Source organism: Macrosteles quadrilineatus, unplaced genomic scaffold (genome assembly GCF_028750875.1).
Source record: "Macrosteles quadrilineatus isolate MER2022 unplaced genomic scaffold, UCM_ALF_1.0 Scaffold_32__1_contigs__length_1466915, whole genome shotgun sequence".
Taxonomy (NCBI): Eukaryota; Metazoa; Arthropoda; class Insecta; order Hemiptera; family Cicadellidae; genus Macrosteles; species Macrosteles quadrilineatus.
Genome location: NW_026542625.1, coordinates 552,304 through 571,682, shown reverse-complemented (window position 1 = coordinate 571,682; position 19,379 = coordinate 552,304). Strand labels below are relative to the sequence as shown.

The following is a 19,379-nucleotide window of genomic DNA, read 5'->3' as shown; positions in this document are numbered from 1 at the left end:
AGTATGTTTTATCTATGCTACTAGTGACTGAGTGAGAACTGAACCAAACTGATGAAGATTAAGAGAAGTAGTGTAAAGGAATAAAAAGTCTGTGAAATAACTTTAATGGAAAAAAACGCAGGGAAATATTTTTCTTCTAGTGAAATATAAGTAATAATACGAAAAAAAATAATATTTGATCAGTTGTCATTTACCCGCTTTTTACCCGCCTATTTGCCATTACCCGCAGCATTACCCCCAGGTAACTAAATTACCCGCTTTTCGGGTAATTACCCGCTTTTTGGCAACACTGTATATTATTAGCAGCAGGATCAGAATAGCCAACCTCTTAAGTTGAAATTCAAACTATCTCACAAAATATTATCTATAAGAGTGACAATCATCTCAAATGTTTCCAGATAAAAGATTTTCGTTGAAGTAACATAAATAAGAGAATAAAATGCTTTTTATTTCAGGAAACAATCCATTAGCTAGTATTATGGTGTAGTATCAATTCAAACCTACTTATTACACCATGGGATACTATATCGTCAATCATTATTTTTCATCGTACAGCACAGCTGATCGTAATATTATGTCAATGTTGTCAGTGTCACTGATATGTGATTTTAACCTTAAATTTGACTTGGTACATTAGACAACACTAATGGAAAGAACATTTTAGTAGATTACAAATTTATTTTAACATAGTGAAACGAACCTATTCATTTAAGTTAGAGAATCAGTAGCATAATTAGATAAAATAGGCCTGATTAACAACATGTATGACTCACCTGGCTCACTTCAAGATGTATGTGTTGACTTTATTTGTGAAAATCTGGGCTCTTTATGTGAAGTAACCTCATCAACTGTAGCTACAAGTAGGCTTGAATCATCACCTGTAGACAAAAGTGTTGACGAACAAAGACAAAATGCAAGAGTTCCAACAAATGGAATTAGGGTAGTTTTTAAGGGCAGTGAAATATTTTTACACACCGAAATAGCAGAACAACTACTTACTGCATTGTGTGCCAAAAAGAAACTCTGTGATCAAGTTATGTCTCTTTTTGATGTTAGTACTACAAGATTAAGGTAATGTTGGCTATCTACCTACAAAGCTGATCATTTAGGGTAACTTTAGCTGAAGGTGCTTGTGCTAGCTAAGTGAAATGTAGCGTAGCCTACTAACTTGGTATCCGAACGATTAGTAGAATTTATTTTCAATGAGTTTTTTAGCCTCTGCATTACTGTAGGCGTATTATGTACCTAAAATACCTGCTTAATTATAGTAGGCTTATTGTAATCCTTGGCCGCTGTAGGCTAATGGCAACTAATTTAGTTTCAGTTCTTAATCTGAACCATCATCAGGCCTACAAGGGCTGCACTTTAGTTTACGTCCTACACTAATTCGAATGAAAAAAAAAAATATATATATATATATATATAGATTATTTGGGTACACTTCCACATCTGTTGGCACAAACAACCGAATGAGTAATATTGATTATTCGATTGTTTAATTTGATATATATGGTTTGGTTAATTAGGTTAGGTTAACCTTACCTAACTAACCAAACGATATATCGAATAATCGATATATCAATCGATATTTTCATTCGGTTGTTTGTGCCAATAGCTATGGAAGTGTACCTGATTATTCGATATATCGATCAATATTTTCATTCGAATGAGTGTAGGAGGTAAACTTAAGTGCAGCCCCTATAAGGTGTCAATTAGTCACTTCATTTGAAGGTTATCTACAGAGTTCTATAAATAACACACACACACACTCACAAGACAAGGGACACAAAACAAACAAACTTTTATACAAACAAAATAAAAGAGAATGTGACCTGGCTGAAGTAAAATACCTTAAGGTAGAATTTAGCATATGCCTATTTCCTTTCAGAAAGAAGCTGCTTTTATAAGTTAATCTTATTATAAAAAAACTCATGAAAAATATAACACGGCATATAAATAGACATCTTTGTAAATTTATCATACAGTATGGTACCAGCTATTTCTTAAAAAAAAAAACTCGGCGTTGGCCAATCAGCTTGTTTTCATAAATGTTACCTTGTTTGTCGTTATCATTTAAACAACAAAGCCAAAGAGAAATAAACTAACTGCCGCAGAACAGTGTAAAAGATTCTTCTTAAAAGATCGTATAGCTTGAAATGTTAGTATTTTTTAATACTTAGGCCTACAATCTATATAGGTACCGGTACCCAAGTTAACTTATATTGTCTGAAATCAACATCTGATACGATCTAGCCTATAGGATCGAACTAATATTTCAACCAATAATATATTGTAGGTTCTCTTCAAAACTGCACCCACAGTCCCACAAGTCCAGGGTTTGGACCGTGTCCCTACAAAAAACGTTTATCAATGCCACCAATGCGTGGATAAACACAATTATACTAAATGAGCCTGTTGATTTTTTCTCTATCATGTTTTGACTATTTATTAAATGTGTTTTTGTATAACCCTATAGGCTTATGAGTTTATCTTGTAGGGAATCAAACCCACATAAACTAACCCAAAGCATCCAAGGATAGGCCTAGATCACTTCAAGTTGTCTGACATTCATATTTAACATTTTTGTTATCAGGAGAGTTTGCTTATCGGATGCTAGTCAACTGACTTTACGTGGGCTTAAAGTTTTAAGAGCCCACAAAATAACCGACCTAGAGACACAAGGATTGAAAGTGACCGTCAATGACCTCATCGGCTGTTTAGGAGAGTGGACACTACAGAACTTACGCTCCCTGAACGTAGCACACAGTGCATTTATGGATGGACCAAAGTAAGCTTGTGTTTTATTTATTAAGATTTAGAGTCTAATAGCAGGATTTAAAGTTATGGTTTTCCCTTTTTTTACCTTAAAAACATAAAGTTTTGTAATTTCTTTCTATAGGCTAATATTTTTTAGAGTTTAAAAAACAAATAGCCTGATAAAGTGTATTGAAGCGTTATTATGCGCCTAATAATATAATGGGTATGGAGAAAATTACAAAAATATGTAAATATAAACTTCCCATTTTATTATTATGGAGAATAAGTTGGTCAGGTAAACTTTTGTAGTATGCTTGTTTATAAACATATTTTGATCAGATTTAAAATTTCACAAAAAACTTTTTTTACCCTCCCTGTTGCAGCAAACCTAAGTAGCCTACTCGTTAAACTAATACTATTAGGAAATTAACTAGGAAACTAATATTATATAGGAAATAAAACTATCAGATACTTTGAAGCAGATGTTGTAGTGTTTGTTAATTCAATCGGGCAATTTTTCTTATTTTGCAGTTGCGCTGCGGCAGTGGTATTTGTTTTTACTTTTCTCATTGTAGCAAATTAATAACGTTAAAACTGCATTAAACAATACAGGAATACGGATAAAACAACACTGTGTGTACCATACAACCCTATACAAATGGGTTATGTAGTGAAGAGACCATAAAAATAAAAACAAATCTGAACGAAGGATGTTTGTACTCTATACCCAGTGGCGTAGGCAATGGGGAGTGTTTGGGGGTCATAACCCCCCATTTGACAAAATTATTTCGCTGCCATCGCAGCAGACGATAATTATCTAGAAGATGTTTTGAAGTCAGACAAAATTCACATACATTTCCCGATTTCCCAGTTGGCTAAACATCCTGTAAGTGTACATCTGTGTAAGGGCGGAACTGAAATATTATAGAAATTTTTAGATAACATTTTTAACTCTTTTTTTTAATGACCCTTATAAAGCAAAGACCTTTATAAAGACCCCCACTATTACCCTTTGTTTCCTTAACCTCATTGTTTCTGTCCTAAAGATTACAAGGTTGCCCTCAGACCCCCTCCTGGGCTCTATGTTAAACCTTTCTTTACATAGTCCTGGCTACGCTACTGTCTTTACTGTAACCAATAGCCTATTTATGTAGACCTAATTTCCGTAGAACATTTACCATACAGGTCCATTTAATTAAACTGCAATCGATGGTATAATATTTTCACTTAACATTCTGAGATGTTTTAGAAAGTTAGAATCTATGGTTGTTTTGGCAACAAGCCTTAGTCTACTCAGTTGACGATCAAACTGCTCTGACTTACCTGACTCAGCTGTGTTCTTTTTCCAGATACTGTGTTGTTGTTGCGCTCGCCAAGTTACAAGCCCTGCAGACCTTGAATGTGAGCAACACTGACTTCAACCGTCACGGACTAGAGATTGTAGCTTCCGATCTACCTCAGCTGGAAAACCTGGACATCTCAAACACTAGGGTTGATGATATAACACCTTTGAAAAAGCTCAAACACAGGCTTAAATCCTTGGCCATGTATAATCTAAAGGTAAACACAGGCTCAAATCCTTGGCCATGTACAATCTAAAGGTAAACACAGGCTCAAATCCTTGGCCATGTATAATCTAAAGATAAACACAGGCTCAAATCCTTGGCCATGTACAATCTAAAGGTAAACACAGGCTCAAATCCTTGGCCATGTACAATCTAAAGGTAAACACAGGCTCAAATCCTTGGCCATGTGCAATCTAAAGGTAAACACAGGCTCAAATCCTTGGCCATGTATAATCTAATGGTAAACACAGGCTCAAATCCTTGGCCATGTACAATCTAAAGGTAAACACAGGCTCAAATCCTTGGCCATGTGCAATCTAAAGGTAAACATTGGCGATAAACTCACCCTACTTGTAATTTTACAAAGTCTTTTTGTAATATGTTATCATTCTTGTCTATCATTTAGCTCTTATGTTTTATGAGAATACCTGAACCTGTTTTGTGATATCAATCCAAACATGAATAACACTCATTTCTTAACTTTGCTTTTGATGTGAGCTCTACATGTTCCTAAGTGTAAATATTTGTTGTAATTTGTCCTTGAAATAAATCAAATGTATTGTCTTACAGTATATCTTAGTTGCGTCCAAAGAGGAGGTAGTGGCTGAAATGACTGAGCTTCAAACCCTAGACATGTCGGAAGATCGAGACAACCACCCTTTTGAAATGTTTGTCTCCATTGCGTCCAAGACGAATGAATTTTTAAACAAGGAAAGAGTTTTGGATAAGTTAACATCACTGGATATTTCAGGTAATATTTTGATTACGGAGTGCTGGGAAAGATTATGATTGTAGAGTGTTGCATGTTGACAAACAAGTTTGGGGTATGATATATGATTTTGACTACTTTTCACATTTTTTTATTTCAGGAAAGGATGAAATCGGTCGTAAAGAGTTGAAAGGATTCGTCAGACGTCATCCCCACTTGAGGTTCCTCGGACTTGTGCATTCCGAGGCTTGCTACGATGATTGCTTCATCAACCCTCGAAATCCCGAGTACAACCCCAACCTTCAGGTAGGTGTAATTTGGGGTATTGGGGGTATTGAGGGCCCTGTTCTGATTTATTGTTAAATACTAGAATAAGATGGTAGAACTAAGTAGGCCTACCAGTAATAAATATAATACCAGAAATGCACAATATGTTATACAAAACAGACATAATTTAGAATTTTATAAAAAAAACACAGTGAATAGAAAGAGGCCTTAGATATATAAATCTTTTACCAAAAGATATAAAAAATGAATGTAATAGTAGGAAATTTTACTTTAAACAAAAAAAAATTCCTAGTAGAAAAACCAATTTACTCCTTTGAGGAATTTTACAATTTAAAATATTGTGAATAGACAATAAGTACTCACTGACTCTATTCTTTGTACTTGTACATTCATGAATAAAGGAGATTTTGATTTGATTTGATACTTAAAACCCCTCGGGTTTAATCTTGTGCGGTTTGTGTATAGGTTGCTGGGACTGCGACAGAAGAACAAATAATCTTGGCATTGAGACGCTACTATCACCGTCCACTGTATGTCCAGAAGTGTTTGTATAACCTATTTAGACTCACTCCTACTTTCTCGGACACCAGGGTTGACATTATAAAGGTTTGTAGATTCCTCTTTTATGTTTCAACTAAAGATTGGTGTTGCCATTAATTTAGCTATGAATAGTTGGATGTTCTTTGAAGATTGTTGTTCTCAATGATTGTTTGTGGTAAATGATAACCATAGACAATTAGAATAAATATAGACTGTCAAGGGATGGTTCCGGCGCCCACCGCTAGGAGTGCCGTGTAGTTAAAAAGCGCATACCGCTCCAGACGAGGAGTGCAGGAGCCATATGCTACCAGCAGACGCTGCAGCGGTGTTCGTCGTAACTACACGGCACTCCTAGCGGTAGGCGCCATAACCTATGCTAACCGCAGCACTGCTGACGGTCTATATTTATTCTATTTGTCTATGATGATAGCTTCAACAAATAACAACAATATCACCAGGAAAAAATATTGAAAGAACACAAATTTTTAAGCAATTTCACAATGGATGTTGATGTATTCATCACAAGGCAGAAGATAACCTTAATATCTGGAAATAGTAACTTTTGTATGTCGTAAGAGTCATAATGAAATTGTGATTGCGGAAGACAATCACTGTTTTACTACGATTGTATGAGATGGACACAATCTCCACAATCTTTGTATGGATGGATATGCTAACACTCTGCTAGAATAAGATATCTAGCATAGTGGCGAAAGTTGTTCTGAAAAGCTGGTGTACCAGAGAAAACGCTTAATAAAGACATTTTTATTTATTTATTTATGGTCTCGGTATTGCGGTTATCAAGTGTGGCCCACACAGAACAACATGCAGATTGTAAACCAATAGGAGAAATATTACAATTAAAAAAGTATATTCTCTTGTGAGACAATGCAATAGTAAATTCTCAATAGCTACAACACTACTTGCCTGTTTTACAGTTAGTTTTGCCTGGGATGAAGTTACACCCGCAGTCTTTCGGAGTGCAAATGGCCGCCACAGCCTGTCTGTACAACCTGACCAAGGGGGACTTGGCCGCTAGGATACACCCTGCCGTGTTGGCTAAGGTAAAATGAGAACATGACATTTGTCCAAAATATATTGAAAACTACATTTGTTCTTGGTACATGAGTGTTTATAAAGTTTGTCCCGTGTTCAAAAGATTCAAAAACTTGTTTCAACAAGAAACAAAGCTAAATAAGTGTACGGTACAGTTTACGTTATAATACTAAAACTTACAAGTGACAGAACACACATGATACATCTTAATAATTATTGTCAAATGGATCCTATTTTGATAGTAAGAAATAGACCCCTCGACTTTTGAACTTTTATTTAATGATTCTGGCTAAAAACCAGTTGATTTTTAGTAACTGTATTACCCTATCATTCATTCAAAATTCATCATTTTACATTAACCCTTCACGGTTGAATGGCGAGTATAGGTCGCCGCCCGCCATTTTCCTGACTCCTCAAAAATGGCGACCTATACTAACAAAAGAAAAAATCAAACAAGTTTATTTTTGCTGTCGAATTATATGTTAAAGGATATATAAAGGATATGTTGCTGGGCGCCATTTTCCCGACTGCTCAAATGGCAACATATACTCGCCGAAAAAATTGACCTTAAAGGGTTAAATTACACCAGGTTTGCCACCAAACCTGATTCTGCCGGGACAGTCCCGATTTTGGTTCCTTATGCCCGTATTTAAGCCTATGTTAATCCGGGAGGGAGGGAGCAATGTCCCGATTTTTCCCTGACCTAAGGTGGCAACCCTGAATTACACATTCTGGAGTATTGACATCCCCTTTGACATGGTTGGAAGTTAGAACTAAACACCCCATTCTCTCTCGCATTAAATTTGTAGTCAGCGTAAAAAAATTAAAACTATCTTTATTACTTATGTCAGCTTATTAACCAAAGACACTAGAAAGACAAACTATTGCCTTTGCTAACTGTAGCATCTTCCAAACACAACAACAATAACTAAAATGATAATATAATTCCAGACTATATCAAGCTCTGTGAGTGGATTGTTTGGTAAATTTGATGTAATTTCTAAATAATTGGCTACAGTTCCATGTACATGGGTTATCTACTTCAGTATTCATTCAATGAACAATAAATCAATTACAATAAATCCAGTGTAATATGTTGTGAATGTCTGTCTCAATGCAGTGAGAAGTTCCTTTGGCAGCTGATGACAGATTTGTTGATTGTAGGTGGTAGAACTATCTCTGGTTGCCATGGAGAACTTCCCCAACCACTACCAGCTACAGAAGAACACTCTGCTTACTCTGTGCAGTGACAGGATCCTACAGGATGTCCCGATAGAGAAGTACCGCTGCGCTCGGCTGGTGCTAGACTCTCTCTGCGCATTCGAGGACCCGTCCATGAACAGGATGAGCGTAGCTATTTGTAGCATTCTAGGTCAGTGCACAAGTCTAATTGGGTAGTTGTGTTGGAAGAAAAACTAAGTGAAATTAAATAAATACTTAAATACTTTCAATTGAAACCATACTATCTTAGGTATTTTAAGCCAAGTATGAATGGAGATGAGTGTAGGATAGGATAGGTGGTGCGATCTTTTAGTCTTGTTAGTGACTAAGGCCGGCATGTTCCTTAGGCAAGACTGATAATTAATAGCCCATAAAGCCAATGGCAACTAAGGGACCTACAGCAAATAGTGGAATCCGAACCACATTTTTGCTATACTCAGCTGGGATTGTATAGTATATTGAATCGTAGACATCCTCCATGTTAAAGCTGCCAGTTTTAGTGTTGAGGTTAATTGAGACATCGACAAAGTGCAATGTTATCTATTTATTTCTTTTAAATAGGCAAACTTTCTAACCAACCAAAATTGAAAGGACAAGTTATTGCAAGCTAAAGGAGAAAAACAAACGTTGATAGCGAAGCACTCTGTCATAGCGGAGCACTCTTTCATAGGGGAGCACTCTGTCATAGTGGAGCACTCTGTCGTAGCGGAGCACTCTGTCATAGTGGAGCACTCTGTCGTAGCGGAGCACTTTGTCAGTGGCTTATTCAAGCCCTATTGTGGTAAAAAATTGGCTACAGCCGGTCCATATACAGTGGGACTCCAACTAGGCCTATCCCATTCGCTTACTTTCCGAATCAAAATGCCTTGATTCTCAAGCTCTTCTCAGTGCAAACTGGTTTATAGAATTACTCACTTCAAACAAATATTAAACCAAACGAATATGGATGTTTATTAGAAAATAACTTAAAGCAAGGTAAATTAAACAATAAAGATAATCTCTTACAGAAAAAAATTAAAAACCTAATGCTACAATCTTTGCCAAGGTCCCTTTTTCAAACACAATTTTTCACTCTTATTTTATAATTCTTTACATCTGAACATCTTAAACAGGTAGGCCATATGTGCCCTTTGTCAACAAACAAATAGTACCTACTAATTTTACTGTTGTTGAGAAAACATTTAAAATAATATTATCAAATTGTATTGGCAGCTGCTAAGATCTCCACCTGTGAGACGTCTAGGCTGGGTAGCCGACAGCCGTACATGAGGAAGCTACTGAGTCTTGTCCGAGGCAAGATGGAGACTAAGACGGTAGACATCACCATGAAGTTTACCCTCAGTGCTTTGTGGAACCTCACAGGTAATCAAACTTGTCTTCTTATCTGAAGCTTGATTTTCTCGTAATTTTAGATTTAAAATTACAGTAAACGAGTAAACCCTCCTACTCTAATGGGATGGGCCCTAGGTCAGATAACCTAAAAAAGTTGACTGAATGGGAAACTATGGAATAAAATAGCCTACTGTAGAAATTAATTTATTATATTATGTCTTAAAGATAAGCTCAAGTGCTTGATTTCAGTTATTGCCTTGTTTTAATTTTTTTCTCATAAAACATAAAAATATTCTCTACTCAAATAACAATTAAAGTATGCAACATGATTGTCAACTTGTATACCTAAATATATTAACTGTGGCATAGCACAGAGAAGTAAGGAGGGTGTCTAGCACTATTGCTGGTGTCTAGGTCCAAGTCCCGCACCAGCCCCTTACCCTAATGGAGGAAGACCCTGCGCCCTGTGCAATAGGATTTTCCACTCTTCCTTGCCCGTCATAAGCATATTTCCACTCTTAACACACCAGAGCTGAATGCTCACGGTTGTCCCATAAGCTTGTTTCCTCTGCACCTTACTTCTCTCTGGGCATAGAAAGACAATCTGTCTCTTGTATACTACAGTACTTCATATTTTAGAAACTATTAGGAATACTTTATTCATAAAAACTCACACAATCACAATCACACTCTAAAACTTACAAAAAGCCCATCAATTTTTATTTTATCTTTTTCTGTTGTAAATTTCCTGCGCATTACAAAATTAAATTAGCAAGGACAGATTTCTGTTTTATCACTGCAATAAGGATGAAAACGGAAGTCCCTAGATTCCTGGAAAAAGTCGGTCAACCCAACCGGTTTTAAAACTCAGGGTGGATGGGCACTATTTTATGCCCAAGCACAGGGGGTAATCTAGGGTCGGTTAAGAGAGGGTGTGACTTTAAGCAGCTGGAATACCTTCTCCTCATGCTTACAGATGAGTCTCCGACGACGTGTATAATGTTCCTCAACGAGGGAGGCTTGGACCTGTTCCTGGGAGTGCTTGTGGCGTTCCCAGGAGAAGCTACGGTGGAGACTAAGGTGCTCGGACTGATCAACAACATCGCGGAAGTGCCTGAACTGAGGACTTATCTGCTCAAGGCTGCGTTCATCGATCTTCTCAGGTAAATCCTCGGCTACAGCATTTCATCTGTTTGGCCAGTTGTGACAAGTTAAGGGGAAGATGAAATGGGTTGCTGACTTTAATGTTATGAATAAATGAAAAATGAAATTAACAAATGAGGATATTGTGCTATTCAAACTTTGATACTAGAGCACTAGATCAGGCTTCCCGTGTATATAAACCAGCTGTAACAGATTCCTTTTTTCAAAAAGACTTGAATGAGTCGCACACAGAGTATGCTACAGTCTAATTTATACTTTCTATTTTTAACCCTTTGATATTCAATGTGACATCAAATATGCTTTAGTGAATGATAAGCTGTTTTCCCAGTCTGGCTCAGTAGAAGTTTGGTATATGATGGGAATCAGTTATATACAGCAACACACTCTCAGTGGCTCACTCAACTGAGCTCAATCAATCAATGAATTTTCTTTATTGAGCGGAACGAGCGAAGCTCTTATACGTCGACTTTTATGCATTTCGTAATACGCAAACTCCTCCTAGACGGCTGAATCAATCGTTTTCAATTTTTGTATGGTGATAAAGACCATACCGGTGAGTGCCAACATCTATATGGCGTTAAAAAAGTCTCTCAGGAATCCGCCCCACTGGGTCTCAAAGTTTCAATGTAATCCTTATGGAAGCAGTATTTGACACATAAACAAAGACATATGATCAGCTGTTGACTTTTGAATTCATTAGATAAATAAAGAGCTGATAGCATTATTCCACAGTCATTAGAACATAAACGGTGTTATGGATCATAAATGTAATCAAATGACGACACTAGCTTGAGGTCCGTGACGTAGGAAAAGGTGAAGGAAGTAGAAAATGTGAGCAGTCTGGAGTGTGGAAACTGTATTAGACGATTAGATTTAGATCGGTATCTGCATTCCTAAAATTCTATGGGAAGGGAGGAAAACGGGTCCGCGACGTAGGAAGTGGTGAAGGAAGTAGTCAAGGGGAGCTGTCCGGAGTGTGGAAACTGTTTATGACGATTAGATTTAGGTCTATGCATTCCTAAAATTCTATGGGAAGGGAAGAAAACGGGTCCGTGACGTAGGAAGTGGTGAAGGAAGTAGTCAAGGCGAGCTGTCCGTAGTGTGGGTACTGTTTATGACAATTAGATTAAGGTATCTGCAATCTTAAAATGATATTGGAAGGGAAGGAAACAGGTCTACGAAGTAGGAAGTGGTGAAGGAAGGAGTAATGGCGAGATGTTCGGGGTATGGGATCTGTTTATGACCGTTAGATTAAGGTATTTGCAATCCTAAAATGCTATGGGAAGGGAGGAAAACAGGTCCACGACGTAGGAAGTGGTGAAGGAAATAGTCAAGGCTAGCTGTCCGGAGTGTGGAAACTGTTTATGACTATTAGATTAAGGTATCTACAATCCTAAAATGCTATGGAAAGGGAGGTAAACAGGTCCGCGACGTAGGAAGAGGTGAAGGAAGTAGTAAATGTGAGCAGTCTGGAGTGTGGAAACTGTATTAGACGATTAGATTTAGGTCGGTATCTGCATTCCTAAAATTCTATGGGAAGGGTGGAAAACAGGTCCACGACGTAGGAAGTGGTGAAGGAAATAGTCAAGGCTAGCTGTCCGGAGTGTGGAAACTGTTTTTGACGATTAGATTTAGGTCTATGCATTCCTAAAATGCTATGGAAAGGGAGGTAAACGGGTCCGCGACGTAGGAAGTGGTGAAGGAAGTAGTAAAGGCGAGATGTTCGGGGTATGGGATCTGTTTATGATCATTAGATTAAGGCATTTGCAATCCTTAAATGCTATGGGAAGGGAGGTAAACAGGTCAGTGGCGTAGGAAGTGATGAAGGAAGCAGTAAAGGTGAGTTTTTCGGAGTGTGGGAACTGTTTATGACGATTAGAATAAGGTATCTGCAATCCTAAAATGCTATAGAAAGGGAGGTAAACAGGTCCGTGACGTAGGAAGTGGTGAAGGAAGTAGTAAAGGCGAGTTGTCCGGAGTGTGGGATCTGTTTATGACGATTAGATTAAGGTATCTTGGTATCTACAATCTTAAAATTCTATGGGAAGGAGGGAAACAGGTCTGCGACGTAAGAAGGAGGTGAAGGTAAGTAGTAAGGTGAGCAGTCTGAGTTTGGGAACTGGAAACAGTTTGTAGCAGTTAGATTAATGTATCTGCAATGCCAAAATGCTATGAGAAGGGATGGAAGCATGCCCACGACATAGAAAATGGTGAATGAAGTAGTAAAGGCTAGCAGTGCGGAGTGTGGGCAATGTTTGTGACAATTAGATTAACGTATCTAAAATACTAAAATGCTATGGAAAGTGCTGAAAACAGGTCCACGATGTAGGAAGTGGCTTAGGAAGTAATGAAGTATGGAGATATTGTGAGAACCATCTGTGGCAGTTAGATTAATGTATCTTCGATCTTAAAATGCTATGAGAAGGGAAGGAAACAGGCCCCACGACGTAGGAAGTGGTGAAGGAAGTAGTAACGGCTGGCAGTGCAGAGTGAGGGAACCGTTTGGGCAGTTAGATAAATGTATCTAATACTTAAATGCTATGGGAAGGGAAGGAAACAGGTCTATGTCGTAGGAATTAGTGAAGGAAGTAGTAAGGCTTGCAGTGCAGAGTGTGGGAACTGTCTTTGGCAATTACAATGTATCTGCAATCCTAAAATGCTATGGGAAAAGAGGGATACAGGTCCACGACGTTGGGGGTGGGCAGTGTTGAGTGTGGGAATGGATTAATGTATCTGCAATGCTAAAATGCTATGGGAAGAGACTGGTTAAAATGATTATGAAGTACGAATCGTTACATATTTCGATACGTATTCAATCGTTTACAATATAAATTTACAACTGAGTTGACAACAGCTGAGTTTTACTCCATAGAGGCTAAAAACGAATTTTATTTCCTAAAGAGTAAAAATGCTACTTTAGACCCGGAACGCATGCATCAATGACTACTGTTTTTACTGCTGTATGACAAAAACAGTATAATATGAACCCTTGATGACTCCGCTCAATTTTGTGGATGCATCTGCGAACGCCACCTAGTTGATATTTCTTTAAGAAAAAAAGTAGTGTCATATTGTGATTCAGTTGATTTTCATTCTAAAACTGATTTTCATTCTAAAACTGATTTTCATTCTAAAACTAGCTACATTTAACACGGAACGAAATTTCTACTCTCCGTAGTCATTGGCACAAGCTCTGTAATATTAAATGTTGTTCCAGGAACCTGCTCCACTCGTCCCAGATAGACGTGAGCTACTTTGCCGCAGGGATCATGGCACATTTGGCGTCACAGGGGAAGAAAGCGTGGCAGGACAGTGGAGCAGAGCTGTCGTGGCAGGACGCCCTGTGTGACCTGGGGGCCGCGGTCGCCGCGTGGCAGCCGCCCGAGGGTGAGATGGTGGCGTACAGGTCGTTCCATCCGTTCTTGTCCCTGCTGCAGTGCTACGACGCTCCTCAAGTGCAGCTGTGGGCGGTGTGGGCGATACACCACGTGTGCACTAAGAATGGTACTTACTTCTTTTTTGTGGATCTACACAATTTTTTTTTTATTTATGAGTAAGGAAATGGGATTTAAACCCACATTCACCTTTTTGTTTGGGATCATCATTAATTGATAGTCCCAACTATAAATGGCATCTAGATCGAGAAAAAACCCAATTTGGGATCGAACAAGCTACCTTCAGATTTGAAGGGGGCACTTACAACCACTAGGCTACCCAGACAATTTGAGGATCGAGTTGTGTGTTAACAAGAGCAGGAAGTTCAGAACAAGAACTTCAGTAGAACTTCTTTCATGCCTTAACCCTAAATTTTTTATTAAACATGTTGTTAAAGTTTTTATATGTATTTGTGTTTTATCTTACGGATTAGCACTTTTTATATTTTTCCAAGGGGACAGTCCAAGCTTTGGTCACTGTACCATCAGATAGTTTTATATCAATGTAGTTAAGAGTTATTAAGTTAACTAGCTGGCCCGACAGACGTCGTCCTGTCCTAATATGGTTTTGTGTCAATGCTCGTTCATTTTCAAGATGAGCTCGCATGGCTCAATCACGTCCGGTTGAAGTTCGTTTGCTACGCTTACTCACCTTTTGGTTGCAAATTAGCTGTTATCATAAATTATCATAAATTAAAAAATAATAGTGCTGCACCCTGTTGGTAAACCTATTACCTTTTTAATGTTATTGAACATCACAGAATCAAATTGTTTGGTTGAACCAGCTGTTAAGATTCTTTTATTCCATTTAAATATGAGTACTCATAAGGTTAACATGGGAAACTCCAGAGCCACTAGGGCGGAGCCCTTTTGATGGATCTGCACCAAACTTCACACAAACCATCCTTGAATGCCTGAAAGTTAATAATGCCTGAAAGTTTCATTACAATCTGTCGTGCGGTTTCGGAGTCCATAAAGGACAAACAAACAAACAAACATACATACATTGGATTTTATATATATAGATTGTTATTTTATTTGTATTGAACTTATTTTACATTGAACTTATTTTGATAAATCTCATAGCCTCAAGATACTGCCCAATGCTGGAAGCGGACCAGGGCAGCCAACTGTTGCGACAGATGTACAGTTGTACCAACATCGACCCTCGAGTCAAGGACATTTGTGCAGACATTCTCAGTTTACTGAGGTAAATCTAAAAAAAAACTAAATCTGTTTTCTTGTGTAATATTGTAGAAAATTATTTTTATTTTTTTGCAATTTATTAAACAGTTAAGTATTAATAGGAGACGTTGACATTTTCTACTATACTATTTTGCTTTTGTCCATCTACCAAACAATCACTCTCTTGGTAAAACTACAAAAGAATAGTTATTTGTGCAACTAGTGAGAAAAGTGAGCAATTGACTCACTCGAGAGAAATCCTTACTCACGAGCCGTAGGCGAGTGAGGAATGGTTTCTCGAGTGAGGCAATTGTACTTTGAACTCGAGTTGCACATTATACTTTTCCTACAGTTACCATAAAACAAAAACATTTGTGAAGAAACATGAACAAACATAACCTATTTTTACACAGAAGTGAACTTTTAATATCACATTTAATGTGAAGTGACAAATACAACAGTACAACAGCTGACCAGCTGATTTACAGCCAGTGCTGCCAACGTATTTCGCGCGCATACGACGTTGCCTGCATGTTACGCGCTCACTATTTCGTGCCTTCACGTTGCAAATCTGGAGTGAGACAAAGTAATTAGAGTGAGACAATGTTAACATTGTCTCACTGGTGAGCGAATTGGCCACTTTGCTTTCTCAAATCAGTGAGAGAACATGTACATTGTTAGGTAACTGTAGGAAAATACTATATCCTGACAACTTAAAAAATAGACTTTATATAATATTTTAATATTTCAGTAAGTTACTGCATTTAAATGATGCGTTAAACTGTTTCAGGCATAACAGTGGAACAACCGTCTGTGAAAGCTCACCATGACAGAAACACCAAAGTGAACCTAACCTAAAAGCTGACCATATAAATATTTCATAGATTATGTTATTGTAAAAATCTGACTATATGAAATCATCTTTACAAATTATTTATTTTGTATGTAGTTGTATATTATTGTTATTTTTTGTGTATATCTATATATAAAAGTTGTACAATTATTAATGATTGTGTTTTTTCCATCGTGTTGATTAAAATAAGATGGCCATTAATATTTATTGCCATAACCTTTATTACTGGTTGTGAACCTTTCCTTTACCGTTATTCTATTTTTTCACCTTTAACAATAAGCGTCATTACTGTACAACTGCTCTTGCAACTACTGTACCTACATAAATTGTCTATTGGTTTAATTTCATTGGTCAATTAGAGGTGGCTATGGTTAAATTCAAGCGTTGAAAGGAATGGGAAACACTGGAACAGTTGATCTTAGTCTTAGTATCATTAAGTGTTGCCAACTAATTTCAAGCGTACACGTCTTACGTGCCTAATAAAAGCACAGTGTTTTGTGTTGTTTGGTTGGAATACTGGAGTGCGGCAAAAGTAAGTAAATGCAGCAATTAGCTACTTTGCGTGCTAAAATTAGTACAAGAAAATCTGCTTTGTCAGGTAACAGTAGGACAAATATTTTGCGTAGCTCTATATATTTAGTGTATGTCTCTATGCTGTTTGGTCTCTACACTATTATAATCTTATATTTTTTTACATATCTGCAATCCAATACAATACAATATTGGCTGGGTATGTCCAGCTTTTGCTGTGCGAGCCAAGTAACATATTTGGAATAGTAAAAATATTACTCGCTACGGTACCTATTAAACTTTGCACGTTACAAGTTGAACTTTCTTAACGAACCTCACGATGGTGTTACCGTGTATAACAAGTAACCTGAAGTCTATTAAACCTGTTAGGACCTATAGACTCGTACACTAAACGAGTTTTTATCACCTATCATCATGCAGTTCTAAAAGTAACAATTGTGGTACATATGTTTCGGCGAGATGCCATCGTCAGACACTTCAGTCCAGGGAATTGAATCCGCTTGATTAGCTTTGTTGATGTGTAAATACAGACACACATTCAAAAAACAACACATACAGATACAACACAAGCAGGAACAGACTGTCGGAGGGTTCAAGTCATAGCGCTGTCTGGCCGAGAGGATTTGTGATATGGACTTTGATGGGAGAGAGACGAGGTTGATCTCTGGCATATCCAATAGCAAAAAGTTATTGTTTTTGGACTCATTTGAAGAGTTAATGACTTTCTTCACTATAATAATGCCACTGCTTGGACAAAGAAAAAATTATCATATAATCATCAGCTAACGAGGTTTAATTTTGCCCAATTAAGTAAACTACAGTTGCATCAAAATTGTATTACTAAATATACTTTGTGGAGAGTACTCATTAAATGACTCAGGAACAGTCCATATACTGCTACCAATATAGGTAGTACCTACCAATATAGGTACATGAGGATTCTGTGAGGAGTTACAGGTGCTTTTAACAAAAAAGTATAGGAAAGAGGATTGTTTTGACTTAACACCACTATCAATTAAAAAATGCAGCATTGTGCGTAAGCGCCTATCGAATATGGCTTAGAGTCTTCCTTCAGCATGAGCGTTTTAATACCTAATGAAGATGGCATTACGTAAAAGAATAATTGTGAGGGGGCCAAGAGAAGCGAAGGCGTTGGTCTTTGCCCTAGATACCAGATACTACACCTTTTCTAATTCTATTTCAGAACGTGTCAAGTCTATTTCAGAAAGCATCAATTGTATTTCAGAATTATCATTTTCATTTCAGAAAGTATCATTTGCATTCCAGACTAGTAACTTTTATATCAGAAAACATCAATTGAATTTCAGAAGTAGTCATATGTATTTCAGAAATTGTCACATATATTTCAGGATTAGTCAAATGTATTTCAGACAAAGTCAATTGTATTTCAGAAATGATCGATTAGACAATTTTACACAGTCGTAGCGGATCTGATTCAAATTAAATTTATAAGAAGCCCAGGGTTAAGTTTAGGTTAATTAAGTTAGCCTAGAAAAGTTTATCACGTTTTTTTCCTGATTTGACCAGGGCCTAATGAGATATTTTTCCGAGTTGAATCTCATCCTATGATATAAAAATTATACTAACTAAAGGTTTTTTCTCATAACAAATTCATAGCTAATTCCTAATGCTGATGACAAAGTTGTTAACACAAATTATTTCTGAAATACAATTGATATATTCTGAAATGCAAATAATCATTTATGGAATATAAATTACCATTTCTGAAATAAAAGTGATGATTTCTAAAATTAAAATTACTATTCTGAAATACAGTTGACACTTTCTAAAATTAAAATCTTACATCTGAAATACAAATTGCCATTTCTGAAATACAAATGACTATTCTGAAATACAATTGACCCTTTCTGAAATTAAAGTGGAAAAGGTGTAGTGCTAGACACCACTTAAGTGCGCCTGCGCCATTGAATTTCCTCCAGTACCTTATTTATCTTTGGTGTAGATATGATATACCATATTGATAATAAAAATTAATTGCATAATTTGGATAATTACTACTGTGGAAATCAATACTAAAGTAGGTCAATTCTTATAGAGGGGTTGTAGTGCTACATTGAAAAATCTGGCATAGCTGACATTGATTATCGCCATTATCGGGATTTTAATAAAGTCCTGGTTGGATCAAATGGAGCCGTTCTCGTTCACACGAGCGTAGGGCGACGACTAGCTAGCCGCGTTCGAGCTTGGTGTCCCAAAACATGTCGGGCCCCACTTCCCAATCACTCATGGCAGCTACCCAGTCATCCGCTCTAGTGGCGTAGCAGTACACGTAGCCTTATGGGAGCGTTCAAACGAGCGATCAGGTAGTCGCGCTGCAGCTCGCATCCTTCCCTTTGTTCTCATTGTCCACCAGTGATGGATCCGAGTGGTTTTGATATCAAAATTGTCATCTAATCCGTGGACATGTCGCTTGTGTGAGCCGGTATATCTTGTGGTCCGCTAACCAAGCAGTCGGGCTTACCTAGTCGTCAGCTAGATAAGTCGCTCTTGTGAACCGGGCCTAAAAGACAATAACAAGCTGTAATAAAGCTACTCAAAGCATTTTCACTAGCCCACACCTTTTTCACTCATGTTTGGGTTAAAATTCACCATAAGGGTGCACACCTGTCTTAAATAGTAACCATTGACTAAAGACATTCCAAATAGAAAATAGAGATCCTATAACGAATCAAATAGTATTTTAAAAACACAACTAGGATTCT

The 19,379-nt window shown here is 37.3% G+C and overlaps 1 protein-coding gene across 1 annotated transcript; it reads left to right on the top strand.

Moving 5' to 3' along the window:
• The first annotated feature begins 620 nt into the window (after positions 1-620).
• Positions 621-16,258, top strand: LOC129005739 (protein zyg-11 homolog B-like). Its single transcript, XM_054434729.1, has 13 exons — positions 621-1,071; positions 2,594-2,788; positions 4,107-4,317; positions 4,893-5,073; positions 5,192-5,337; positions 5,785-5,925; positions 6,798-6,923; positions 8,080-8,287; positions 9,349-9,498; positions 10,445-10,631; positions 13,850-14,136; positions 15,153-15,276; positions 16,042-16,258. Exons 1-13 carry the CDS (start codon positions 761-763, stop codon positions 16,079-16,081), a joined length of 2,307 nt encoding a protein of 768 aa, XP_054290704.1. The 5' UTR covers positions 621-760; the 3' UTR covers positions 16,082-16,258.
• The last annotated feature ends 3,121 nt before the right edge of the window (positions 16,259-19,379 follow it).

What these genes read in the sequence shown, in the direction of transcription:
- LOC129005739 (XM_054434729.1), top strand. Translation starts at nt 761, where the DNA reads ATGTATGACTCACCTGGCTCACTTCAAGATGTATGTGTTGACTTTATT. An exon ending in ACCCTGCCGTGTTGGCTAAG is followed by an intron (nt 6,924 to 8,079) that starts GTAAAATGAGAA and finishes TGTTGATTGTAG; the next exon opens with GTGGTAGAACTATCTCTGGT. An exon ending in GCGTTCATCGATCTTCTCAG is followed by an intron (nt 10,632 to 13,849) that starts GTAAATCCTCGG and finishes ATGTTGTTCCAG; the next exon opens with GAACCTGCTCCACTCGTCCC.